The following is a 13,910-nucleotide window of genomic DNA, read 5'->3' as shown; positions in this document are numbered from 1 at the left end:
GGACAGATTAAAAGTTTAGGGTTATTTTGTCAATTCTTCTCACCTATACTTCAAACCGATCCTTTTGCCCAATATTTTTGATAGTTTTGGGCAGACCGATAGTGAGAAGTAAAAGTGGAAATACTGCATTCAACATGCTTCTGAGTAGTATAATATAAGGAATAATAGATTCAATCCTAGTTGGTTGGTTGGTTTTATATATAACTTTTATAGAATGGTAAGGGCTGATACATTCCACTGAAGCCTTGTTACTTTCAACAGGAAAAAAAAAAGTGGAATTAATTCAGGCCAAAACCAATTTTATTTAAGAAAATCTGGAGAATTATTAAAGTTTGACAGTTTATACCAATGTTCCTCAACTGATTTTACCTCTTCCCTCATTTATTAGATTACAAAAGGATCATTGATTTAACTGGCTACGGTTCATTTAAATCATAATCCAGAATATCTATAAAGTAGCCTCTTGAGCAACACCAAAGCCGCCTAGAGTAGCCTCACAGCACGATAGGTGGCAAATAAATTTAACAATCAAGCAAACAAATACTGGACCCCAGAATTTGGAATTTGATGAAACTAACTAAAGGCAGGATCATAAATAAAAACTGGATTTTAGTACATATGTGAAACAAATGTGTGATATGAACTATATCATATGCAGTGATATTCACTGGTTTAGCAATTTTAAACAATTAATGAAGTCAACTTAATAATAGTCTTATTTGGGACAATTGAATACTTGATTGTTAAGTACTGGCAAATACCTTGAGACATCTGTATGGCTGAAGACAAATAATATCTACCTATTGAATGGACATTTGTTCATATAAATAAAAAATAAACATTCTTTAGAATCATTCTATGTCTAAGTTGGTTTTATTAAACTCAGAGGGAGAGATAAGATGCCTTAAGCTTCACAGAGTTATTCTAACTGGAAAATAATTTAAGAAGTTGCTATATTCTTCTTTTAGGCAGTCCAACCTACTACAGGAGAGGTTCTGTTTGACAGTTTTCAAGATTCTATAGCTCGTTTAGACTTGGAAAATCTAATACTACGCCTGCAGCCAGTTGAGATTATTCTTCCTAGAGATGTGTCAGATCAGACTGAGAAGCTTATAATTAGAATGACTTCTATATGGTAAGCCTCTATATAGTAGAACAATTTGATATTTATTTATTCAAAACATTAAAGTCCTGTTCAGATTTTTTTAAGTATGAGAAGTGAGCAAGTCTTTATATGTACCTTTCTTGACCTTTTGTCTTGATAATAAGTAATCATTTGATGCTGTACTAGGTTTTCTGATCTGGAATCCTACCATTTATCCCCATGTTGATTTATATGGCTGTTACTTCAAATATAGATAAGGATAATATTTATTGGGATAGGATGGGATCTTCATCAAAGATCCCATATTACTTCCATAGTATGAAAATAATGCATTGTCAATCCATGAAGATTTCTAGAACAATTCTTGAATGTAATATTTATAAAATAAAATTAAAAATAAACATTCTTTAGAATCATTCTATGTCTAAGTTGGTTTTATTAAACTCAGAGGGAGAGATAAGATGCCTTAAGCTTCACAGAGTTATTCTAACTGGAAAATAATTTAAGAAGTTGCTATATTCTTCTTTTAGGCAGTCCAACCTACTACAGGAGAGGTTCTGTTTGACAGTTTTCAAGATTCTATAGCTCGTTTAGACTTGGAAAATCTAATACTACGCCTGCAGCCAGTTGAGATTATTCTTCCTAGAGATGTGTCAGATCAGACTGAGAAGCTTATAATTAGAATGACTTCTATATGGTAAGCCTCTATATAGTAGAACAATTTGATATTTATTTATTCAAAACATTAAAGTCCTGTTCAGATTTTTTTAAGTATGAGAAGTGAGCAAGTCTTTATATGTACCTTTCTTGACCTTTTGTCTTGATAATAAGTAATCATTTGATGCTGTACTAGGTTTTCTGATCTGGAATCCTACCATTTATCCCCATGTTGATTTATATGGCTGTTACTTCAAATATAGATAAGGATAATATTTATTGGGATAGGATGGGATCTTCATCAAAGATCCCATATTACTTCCATAGTATGAAAATAATGCATTGTCAATCCATGAAGATTTCTAGAACAATTCTTGAATGTAATATTTATAAAATAAAATAAAAAATTCTTTTGCGATATTAATGAAGACTATCACCACTAATTCTCCAGTCTCTTTTCTCTTTTCAGTATGTTCCTCTCTTCCTCCCTCCATCCCCCCCATCTATATAGGATATGTACTCTTGAAATGTTTGCTCATAACTAGATTTATCTTTTAAAATTCTACAGAAGGAATTATTAACCTGTGTGCTATGTGTGTATGTATGTAAGATCAAATAATAAAGATAAAGAAGCACAGTGAAAAATTAGGACTAAAATTAAATGTGACTTATGCCACAACTGAGCCTAATGCTTCATTGCTAAGCAAAACAGTTGCTAAGTTGATTTTGCCCATTCTATGACCTTTCTTCAGGGGTGAAATGCTCCCGGTTTCCACCGGATTGCGCGATCTGGTAGCAATAGGGGCGAGTAGTTTGGAGAACCAGTAGCAAAAATCCATGCACACCCCCCCCACCGCGCACGCCTTGCTGTTCCTCTTCTCTGTCCCTGAAGCTCTGGGTGGTGATATAGCTGCAAACGGCCTTAAATGACTGCCACGGTGCTTCAAAGGGCTGCACTACAGCTGATCAGCATTGTAGGCGGCTAGTAGACCAGTGCCTCTATTTTTAAAGAAGGTAGACAGGTACCTCCCAAAGAAAGGCAATTGGTTGACCAATGCCTCTATTTTTAAAGAAGGTAGACTGGTGCCTCCCAAAGAAAGGCAATTGGTAGACCGGTGCCTCTATTTTTAAAGAAGGTAAACCGGTGCCTTCCAAAAAAAGGCAATTAGTAGACCAATGCCTCTATTTTTAAAGAAGGTAGACTGTTGCGCTCCCAAGTTTTGTATACTTTATTATTTTTATTATTTATTATTATTGGCCATGCCCATTCAGTCACTTGACCACCAAGCCACGCCCACCAATCAAGCCATGCCCACAGAACTGGTAGGGAAAGTTTTTAGATTTCACCCCGTTTTTCTTGCCACAGTTGTTTAAGTGAATCACTTCAGTTAAATTACTAACAAGGTTGTTAAGTGAATCTGGCTTCTCCATTGACTTTGCTTGTCAGAAGGTTGCAAGAAGGGATCACAGGACCCCAGGACACTGTAATTGTCAAAAGTACTTGCAGTTGCAAGTGTCTGAATTTTGATCACATGAGTATTGGGGTATTGCAGTGGTTGTAAGTGTGAAAAAGGATCATAAGTGTTATGTCTTCGGCTCCTGAGCCTGGCCTCTTGGCAAAGAGTGACTCAGAGTGAGGGGGAAGAGCCAACAGGGCTTCCCTCTGCAGGACCTTCCTCTCTGGCTCCGTTCCAGGTTCCAGAGGCAGGCCAGGTGGAGGAGATGACGAGGCCTCTTTCTCCCGCACCTTCCCCCTCCCAGGCAACGCCTCAAGACCCAGCTGCTGACAATCAGTCCTGGTTAAATCCCAGGCATCGCAGAAAGGAGAGGCAGGAACAACAAAAGAAGGGGTGGGGAAGGCCTAGAGAGTCACGGAACCACATCCCACAGGGTATAAAAGCAGGAGGAGCTGCTCTATAGCTTCTTGTGTCAGACAAAAACTGACTCTTGGAAACTTTGGCTGAAATATTTCGAGACTAAGACTTTGGCTTCTGTTTATTTCTGAACTGCAGTTACGCTGGTCTGAGGAGATAAGAGAACTTGGCAGGCCACCGCAGGTTCATTGCCAGAACTGATATCTGTCGTTGGAGTAAATTGCTGGCAGATATAGTCAGCTCGCGTGTCTTCTTGGTTGTGGTTGGGGGGAGGGGGACAGAACAATAAGTCACTTTTTTCAATGCCATTGTAATTTTGAACTGTCATTAAGTGAGCTATTGTAAATTGACGATTGAGGATTAATCATAAAGGAGACCAAACTAATGACAGCAGGTAGAACAACCAGCCTTAGAATTGACAATTAAGATATTGAAGTGGGGGATAGCTTCTGCCTCTTAGGATCTAATATGGACGGTAAAGGAATAAGCAGTCAATTCTGCCAACCTAGCAATTCAAAAGCAGGTAAAAAATGCAAGTAGAAAAAATAGAGACCGCTGGTTCCCACCAGGTAACTCTATCAGTGGAATCCTTTATCTTAAATGTTGATATTCAATAATTTGTGTTTGGTGTTTGAAAGCTTGTAGGAAAATTGTGTTGTTGCTTATTCATTAGTTGTAGAGATTTTGCTGTTAGAATTGTTTCATAGCATATCAAAATCCAATACTCATATTTCCATTCATAGTGTTTTATTTGTTCTTACTTGTTAAACAAGATTACCATCCTTTAGTTCTTTATTTGTACAGTAGGAGTAACAAAGTACTATACTACAGTATGTTGCATGATTCTTTTTCAAAAGTGTCTTCATCTGTTTCTTCTTACTTGTATTTTAAACGTCTTGTACATTACTAGTTTTCAAATGGTCCTGGAACTTGTCTCTTTATTTTCTGCATTATTATTTGTAATTTTAACAAGTATTCAAGTAATATTTGCTTCTTTTTCCTGTTGCAGAAATACAGGCTTTTGATATAATTGGAAGAATAGTTCAAAAGTTTAATTGTTAGCTTAAGCAGAGGTCAGATTTATTCCACAGCTTCATCATATGATTATAATCCTTTTCTGTTATAGGAGTATGGGGTCTTACTTATTGATAGAACATAATTAGAATTTGCATTGATTAAATTGATACATTTGTTAGTAATTATTTTCTGGACTTCTTAGAATTCAGAGTTAAGCAAAATGTTTTAAATGTCTTCAAAAATCATTAAAAATAGCAAATATGCATGGCAAAACTCTTTGCTCAACCATGTAAAGCATGTCTTAGTTTCTAAAATCTAGCTGGCTACTGGTCAGAAGGAGGACCTTTTAGTAGATAATTTAATACTTTACACCATTTATTTTACAAATGAAAAAAAAGGCTTTCATTTCAATGGTGTGAAAATAATTTGAGTAGCAAGATGTTCCTATCCTGAGACTTTCACATCAGGTTAGTCAAATTAACAAAATAATAGTACAATTACTGTCATTCTTTTAGAAATGTAAATATTGCAGGACTTAGCTAGAGGAAAGAGAGTAACATTTAACAAATTCAGAACTGTAAATCTTCCTTGGAATTGAATTTGTAGAAAGTGAATCCTTTCAAAATGCATTAAGGAAAGGTCACCTTTCAAACCAACTTGATTTTAAAAGTTTCACTTGGAAAAATAGTCATTTGTGTGAATGTTGAAGCTGTATGTAACAGCATAGTAAAGTTAAAAATGTCTATTTTTCACAGTTTACAAGATGACAGAATACGAATTGAAAGAATGAAAAATGAACATTTTGAGTATGGAAGTGCTTTTAAGATGATTACAGATTTCTATGGCAATCAAATACTTAATGGCACAGGTACCTAATCGAAAAAGATTGTTTTGATTAGCAATTGTGTGTATTACAGGTGACTTGATTATTTTATAAAACTTCTTTGTGTCACGTTAGTTTGACATAATTTACAAAATATTTGTTTACATTTATGAAGTTAATAGTTTTTAAGTTGAATATGTGTACTTATATATCATTTATTTTTCATACAACAGTGTTTTAGTAGCAGAAAAAATTATTATTTCCTATTCTTTTGAGCTGGTAAAAACGAATTCTAAGTTACCAATGCCTTAAATCAAAACAAAGTTAATTCAAATATTCAACTTTAAACTAGTAATTTGAACAGTATGTTGATCCTTATTTGCTTCTGAACAAAATAGTAGCATTGGGAATCCTGTCTGTTTTTTAAGAAATAGTTTTAGTAGTCAATTTGACATAAAATTAATTTGTTAGTATTTTACGGTGAGTAAATAAATGAGTTCAATAAATATCCAAGAAAAGATAAATTTGTAGGAACATAGCTCTTTGATAGTCCAGAAAATAATTCTGTGATAGTAATGATTAAGATTCCACTTTGGAGAACTGGCTACAAATTGCCATTTTTTCCAGGTTCTCAAGCATTGTCCCAGATTTTAAAGTTCGATAAATCAGTGTTGTGCTCTTTGGCTGCTGTAATCTTGTATCTTAAAGAATTTAATTTAGAGAAGATACTCTACAACCCCAGGTAAATAGTTTTAATTTTAAATAAAACCATTGTTACATTGATTTACATACTATAAGAAATATTGTTTCACAAAATAAGTGCACTATAATTGTGATATCCGAGTTATGAAAATTATATTTAGAAATAGAAAATAATTAAAGCTATGTTTCCAGCTAACAGTATCAGCAATTCAGTTAAGTTGTATCACAATGTATCAATATCTATTTCCTTCAGTGCAATCTGTAAATTATTGTTGCATTGTAACAATTTTAAGTTATTGTTGCATTTGTTACTAACAAATCATTTCTGAAAATACAGCCTAGAAAACTGTTTGAACTTGCCTGTGTAGTTGCCAGTAGTCAAGAATGACTCAAAGGCAAATACACACATATGCCCAATTTAAAATCTTCATTCTCAATCCAATAGTATGTCAGAAAAAAAGCAACCATAAAAAGCATATAAGAAGTAGCAACAACAAAAGCAACATTATAATAGAGGAATGAAAGTATCACTGAATTAATACCTTAATAAATAATAGTCAAACTGTTGACGTGAATTAAAAGGACAAGGTATTTTACTGTGCAGACCGTAATAAACAGTTTGGTAGGAAAACAAAAGATCTACAGAATTACGGTAAGTAAGTTTTGAAAAATAGCCAGATGTGTCTGTTGCTTCTAATGGTACAGAATTCAAGTGACATATGTGCTGGCAAAACCTCACATTCATCTTTCTTTTGTTGCTGCTTCTTAAGGCAGCTATGAAAAAGACTTAATTTCTTCTCATTATCTCAGATTTTCAAATTTAGCTGAATGAAAGCTCCTGTTTTAGACAATTTGCCAAAGTCCCAAGGACAGGAAGAACTATTGTTTATTAAAGGATTTCCTGTTATCATATGTTTGGTGAACCAGACATTTCTAAGTTCTGGAAGAATCTCTATCTTAAGATGTCCTTAGGGCAGTCTTCTTCCTTTCCTCTTCAGTTGTGAGTTTACTAGCTTTGCCTTTTAACTCTTGATTTCTGATTTTAGATTCAGTGTCTTTGGCCTAGCATGAATGTATCTTAGGAATCAATTGTCTTCAATCCCATATGAAATAAATTAGCTCAGTTAACTCATCTAACACTCAGTTAACACTGTTTAAATTTACTATAAAAATCAATAGCAATAGCACTTAGATTTATATATCCCTCCATAGTGCTTTACAGCACTCTGAGTTGTTTACAAATGTCAGCAGATTGCTTCCAACAATCTGGGTCCTTATTTTATTCACCAGAAGGATGGAAGGCTGAGTCAACCTTGAGTTGTTCAGGAGTGAACTCCTGGCTATAAGCTGAGTTAGCCTGCAATGCTGCGTTCTAACCACTGTGCACCGTTCTAACCATATATAGGAATGAGACATGAAATATGTTATCTACAGTACCTTAAAAGTGAAGAAAGCCACCAGTATCACTAAATTTTTAAAATTTATAATGAATTTTAAATTAAAATTAAGTTTTTTTTAATGAAAAGTAATGTATTAATGTAAATTGTAATGTTTAATGTATTAAGTAAAATGATTCATATTCTTTCATAACTATTGCTCTGAGTTTGTCTTTTTCTTGCAACATATAAAGTTAAGTGCTATTTTTAGAGTGCCAGTGTATCTTTATTATGGATGCTTTTTTCTTTAAGTAATTTTAAGAAGTTATCAAATGAAGATGAATATATGACACTAAATGGAGCTACGTTAAAGAATCTTGAAATCTTGCGGAATCAAGTAAGGAAGAATTATCTTATGTATTTATGTGCTTTGTGAATTAAATTTTACATTATTCTTTCTTGTCCTTTTTGGTCTGTGTATACATTTCATCCACTTTTCAATTAAGTAAAATTAAATCAAATGCCACATCCAAAAAGCTGGTACTTTTTAAAAATAATGTCATCAAGAAAAAGAAAGATATTCACAGTGGAGTTACTTTTCTGAAGTGACTGTAATTAAATCCAAGTTTATATCTGGTAGCAAAAAGGCAAGAGAATGAGTCTGAAGTGGAATTTAAAGACTAAAGTGATTTTTCATTACTTACTAAGTAAAAATTAAAAATTAGAAACCAGACATTAATAGCTGTAATTATGCTTTTGCTTTTTAAAGTTATGAAACGTAGGAATATATAGAGGAAGAATCAGAAAGTAAATGAATAAATGGATTGGAAATGAAAAGATTTAGAAAAAATTAAAAAAATTGATTAGGAATTAGTTCAGTGGGTATGCAACCAGAGAGTTAAATGTGCATTAATTTCATCAATATTCTCCAGTGTTCCTGTTCATTAAGAAATTAAATTAAGAAGATTAGAGTTACAAACAGACTTGTACAAAACATTTCATAAGATTTTACCTTCACCTAATCTTCTGTAGGTTTCATATAGTAAGGTATGAGAACTGCCAGATTTGACATATGCAGGAAGCATACATGATTTGTGGTGGAATCAGCAGTAAAACAGTCAAATTTGAGAGTCAGAATCAAGGATCAGCACTTTGAGCTGTACGGTCTAGTTTATCAGAGACTGACAGAATTCATACATGTTCCAATGCTTTGCTTTATTTAGATAGAGTTTTTATATTTTTGAAACGTCTGGCCTCTATTAAGCACAGCTGGCATTGATTAGAAGTAATTACTGATGCTGAAGTTCGGGGCACATTAATTCCTTAGGTGAGGTTCCTAGCACTGCTTTGCTTTTAACAGTGATGTTATCATTCTTTGGGCTTTGAAGCTCTGTCTCTATGTTGGCCGGACTAGAGAGTTGGAAAAAATGGATCATGATTCTACAGAGCTGTGCCGTGGAATTACTGAATTAGACTTGTAAGGTTCATTACATAGCTACTAGTCTCCCTCCTCCTCAGAAACAGAACTAAGCTGATGATAGACTTACCGTATTTTTCAGAGTATAAAGAACATCTTTTTCCCACCTAAAAGGGGGTGAAAATTTGGGTGCATCTTATACACCGAATGTAGCCTCTCCCACCCACTGGCCCCCATCCTTTGGCCTCTGCCTCCCAGCAATTTACCTCCTTGCAGCAAGAAGAAACAGCCCATTTCAGCTTCAGCATAGCCTAATTAGCACAAGTTGATGGTCCCTGACTCTCAGCTGTTTAAGGCTTCAGGGATTGCCATTGCCTATTGCTGCCTGGGCCTCTGCTGCTTGCTGCAAGGAGGTTAAATTGCTGGGAGCAGATTTTTTTTTCTTGTGCTAATTAAGCTATAATGAAAATGAAAGTAAAGCAGGCTATTTGCTGTTTGCTGCAATGAGGCAAAATTGCTGGGAGGTAGATTTCTTTTTCTTGTTTTCCTCACCAAAAAGGTAGGTGCATTTTATAATCCGGAGCGTTTTATACTCTGAAAAATACGGTATATAAAGTATATAAAATATTACTTGTATTACCACTTGTAAACTATTTTAAAGGGACTAAAAGGAAAAAAGGAAGCAGATGTTTAATTTGGATTGTATGGTTTTTAATATTGTTTTATATATGGTATGTCTAAAATATTTCTACAATGTATTCATCTGTCTAGAATTAACAATTTGAGTTGCTTTCTATTTTGGATTCATATTTTATATTGAACTTGTGCACCAATTCATTAATTTAATGCCTATAAATTATTGTAGACTGATATGAAAACCAAAGGCAGTCTTTTCTGTATCTTGGATCATACAAAAACTTTATTTGGACGACGAAAACTGAAGAAGTGGGTCACACAGCCTCTCTTGAAATCCAGGTATTTGTTACCAAACAAATCACAGATGTCTATCAGCTCAAATGTATTTAACTTTTGAGTACCATTAAATGAAAAAGCTAGGTGAGTTGAATAATACAAACTTAGAGAAACCAACTTTTGTCACTCAGTGTTTCTTAATAGAAAGAGAATTTGCAGCAATGTTATTTGTGTGTGTGTATACATCTTTTGATTACTTCCTTTAAAAATATAATGATACTGTTTCACTATTTTTATTGCTTATATTTTAAGCACAACCGAGTTGGGCAGTAGCAGACAACTGCATAAAATATTTTTGTAATAAATTGCCATTATGCTTGCTCAAAGAAAGTTCCATTAATGTCTTCCAGGTTGATAGAATGTAAACTGGAATGAGCTGATCCTTTAAGGGAGGACTTTAGTGCCTCATGGTCCCTATTTGATTGCTAAATCTTCAAACATGGAATGTTATGTAAAATACTGACCTGTCAGCAATTTATCTACAGTGATACATCAAAAAAGCTGATTTTTCCCCCTAATCAGTGCATATTCAACCAGCTTCCTCTCCTAACATTATGATGAATTACTATGGTTGCAGCTAAATGTGCTATAATTGTAGTTCAGAATCATTCTGATAACAGCTTTTCATTATAAAACCATGCTAGATGGCCCATCTTTTCCCAAGAGGAATATCTATGACTAAAGCCTCTTCTAGATACAATAGTAATTTTGCTGAAAATTTTAAAAATAGTTTAAAGACATCTGAGGAAAATGTGTAAATGGGCTATTAATAGAGAAGAAAGACCAACATATCAATATGTTGTATATGTGAAATGAACCTGTTGCTGATCTAGTGTTGGACTGAATTTATCCAGACCAAGAATTTAATATTTTCTATGGTGAAATTTAAGGATTTTCAGATCAGCAATTAATATCATATAATATTTTGATGTAGAAGCAAAATATGCTGAGGTAGCTCTGATACTAAAAAATAATAGAGATAATGGAATCTTATAATACGATAGTTATGAATTTAATTCCGTATGGGTGACCCTCTTATGCTAGATACTGTAAACTGATTACTTAATCACGAATAAATGTTCCATTATATGAAGATACTGGTAATCCAGTATACATAAGGAATAAAATATGGTTATAGTCTTTAGGATACAAGAACGATGCTGTCAGTACAAGTTGTGGAAAAAAAAACCCTCTGTATTCATTGTTCTTCACAGAATGCTTATTTATGTTACATTTTTGTATTTTTTTCTATCTGTCTGATCCATCTAATCGATTAATCAGGGTTTTGGGGTTGCTTTAATCATTCTGACCAGCAAACAATTCTCCCTTTGTTATTTGGAGATATGAAAAATAAAATATAGTCAAAACCATAAATTCACAATATAAGAACCTAGAAATAGTTGCAACCCCTCCCTCAGTTAAAACCATTTCTGAGGAACAAGCATTTTATTCACCTCCCACCCATCCCTCTAGGCTTGTTTGAGCAGTTAAGTCAATAGATTTCTGAGTGGTAATGGGGAAGGGGCAACATGAATGCCCAGGGCAAGTTTTAAGAGGGAGAGCAAAAAGGAAGGCAGGTTCCCTACAACTGGCACTCCTGAATGATGAGAGAGCCTGTCCTGCTTGACTCTGTTGCGTAGGCATATGTTGCTGTTCTAGAACAAAGATCTGAAGATCCACAATAAAAAATACCTCAGGTGCTTTACCTCACTAATGTGAACTAGTTCAGAGAAGGCAGTACAGATTTTCATAGTTATTCAAAAGCTTTATGTACAGTAAATGTTTCATTGTCTTTCAGAAGCAATGTAAAAACAATGCATTTGGCTGGTCTGTTGTATTGCATTTAGGGAAATTTAATATTGTTGAGCTTGCTGACATAAAGTCATGTAATCTGTTGTAATAAAAATGATGTGGGAACAATGAAATTCTATTTTCGGTAATATATTAAATTGCTCAAACAATAGAGTTTTAACTGAATTATAGGACTGAATGAATCCAGCAGTACAGGAATTCAAATCAAGGAGAGGAAAAGCATGATTAGAAGATTGTTTTTATAAAAAGAACACGGAAGTGTCCTGGATGGTGGCCTGCCAAAAGTCTTTTTGTTTGTAGTGGATATAAATTGAACAAAAAACAAACATGCAGACATATCCATTGTTGTATAAGGCCACTGATGTAAAAAACAGAAGAACATTTAGGACTCAGGATTAGTACTAACTCCATAGAAAATAATAGTGATTCAGGTAAAATCCAGGTTGTTACAGTCTAGTTACTTCTATATTCCTCAGAGATGTTCATTGGTTGTCAATAGATTTCTGAGTGGTAATGGGGAAGGGGCAACATGAATGCCCAGGGCAAGTTTTAAGAGGGAGAGCAAAAAGGAAGGCAGGTTCCCTACAACTGGCACTCCTGAATGATGAGAGAGCCTGTCCTGCTTGACTCTGTTGCGTAGGCATATGTTGCTGTTCTAGAACAAAGATCTGAAGATCCACAATAAAAAATACCTCAGGTGCTTTACCTCACTAATGTGAACTAGTTCAGAGAAGGCAGTACAGATTTTCATAGTTATTCAAAAGCTTTATGTACAGTAAATGTTTCATTGTCTTTCAGAAGCAATGTAAAAACAATGCATTTGGCTGGTCTGTTGTATTGCATTTAGGGAAATTTAATATTGTTGAGCTTGCTGACATAAAGTCATGTAATCTGTTGTAATAAGAATGATGTGGGAACAATGAAATTCTATTTTCGGTAATATATTAAATTGCTCAAACAATAGAGTTTTAACTGAATTATAGGACTGAATGAATCCAGCAGTACAGGAATTCAAATCAAGGAGAGGAAAAGCATGATTAGAAGATTGTTTTTATAAAAAGAACACGGAAGTGTCCTGGATGGTGGCCTGCCAAAAGTCTTTTTGTTTGTAGTGGATATAAATTGAACAAAAAACAAACATGCAGACATATCCCTTGTTGTATAAGGCCACTGATGTAAAAAACAGAAGAACATTTAGGACTCAGGATTAGTACTAACTCCATAGAAAATAATAGTGATTCAGGTAAAATCCAGGTTGTTACAGTCTAATTACTTCTATATTCCTCAGAGATGTTCATTGGTTGTTTATTGATTTTCAGTGGGTAAGGATTCAGATAATGAAGTCTTTATTGTAGAAAATGCTACCAAATTGTTTATTTAAGGGCAGTGTTACATTTCAAACTGGCCAGAAACACTGACCAAATGTAGAAGTTACATTTTAAGTTATCGTTAATTAGAACTTGTAAAGCTATGTAAGTATCAGCACATCTTATCTATTCTGTTATATCTTATATTGTATATGAATCAATTCATAAGTGAAGCAAGTATTTAATAATTCATCTTTTTTCATTGGTTTACTCATTTTCTTGGCACATGTTGCTGAAATTGCACTTCATTCATGCATAACAAAAGTCCTTGATTGTCATTTAGCTGGCTAGAGTTAGATTTGCATTCTACACATAATCATTTTAAATGCATTCATGAATATTTTTCACTAGTGTTATTCATCAGCTCTGAAAAAAATTTATTTCATAAAAATAATTCTAGAAAGAGATTGAGTGTTAGCAATAGAAAGCATGTTAGTAACCTCATAGAATTATCAGAATTTTAGTTCAGATGGTTAAGAAAAGAAGAAATCTTTCTGCCTCCAATGAAAGTTGGAAGATTTGGGTGGGGGTAGGGGGAGGAGTTAATTTAACTTTCTTTTACATGCAAAGGAGATTAGTTCCTTTTACTTTCCACTGTAATTCAAATTCGGAGATTTATTTACTAATCTCACATATATGTTTTATTTTTCTAGTAACAAAAAGAAGCCTGTTGTTTATTTGTTCTTAAAAACTAAATATTTATGCCATTCATTTTTATTTCTGCAAAATGGATTTTTGGTTGATACCAGGACTCGAAAAAATGCTATTTTGTTGATTTGTTTGTAGAT

At 33.8% G+C, this 13,910-nt stretch overlaps 1 protein-coding gene across 1 annotated transcript in view; it reads left to right on the top strand.

Annotated features, from left to right (window-relative positions):
• MSH3 (mutS homolog 3) overlaps positions 1 to 13,910 on the top strand; it is a 48,461-nt gene that overhangs the window by 9,766 nt on the left and 24,785 nt on the right. The window contains exons 8-12 of the mRNA XM_058168956.1: positions 969 to 1,135; positions 5,409 to 5,521; positions 6,104 to 6,218; positions 7,867 to 7,951; positions 9,837 to 9,946. Coding sequence (XP_058024939.1) covers positions 969 to 1,135; positions 5,409 to 5,521; positions 6,104 to 6,218; positions 7,867 to 7,951; positions 9,837 to 9,946 — 590 coding nt within the window. The remainder of the gene's footprint in view (positions 1 to 968; positions 1,136 to 5,408; positions 5,522 to 6,103; positions 6,219 to 7,866; positions 7,952 to 9,836; positions 9,947 to 13,910) is intronic.

The sequence above is a fragment of the Ahaetulla prasina genome, chromosome 2 (assembly GCF_028640845.1).
Source record: "Ahaetulla prasina isolate Xishuangbanna chromosome 2, ASM2864084v1, whole genome shotgun sequence".
In the NCBI taxonomy this organism is placed as follows: domain Eukaryota; kingdom Metazoa; phylum Chordata; class Lepidosauria; order Squamata; family Colubridae; genus Ahaetulla; species Ahaetulla prasina.
The sequence above is the reverse complement of the archived record's forward strand: the minus strand, read 5'-3'. Positions and strand labels throughout refer to the sequence as shown.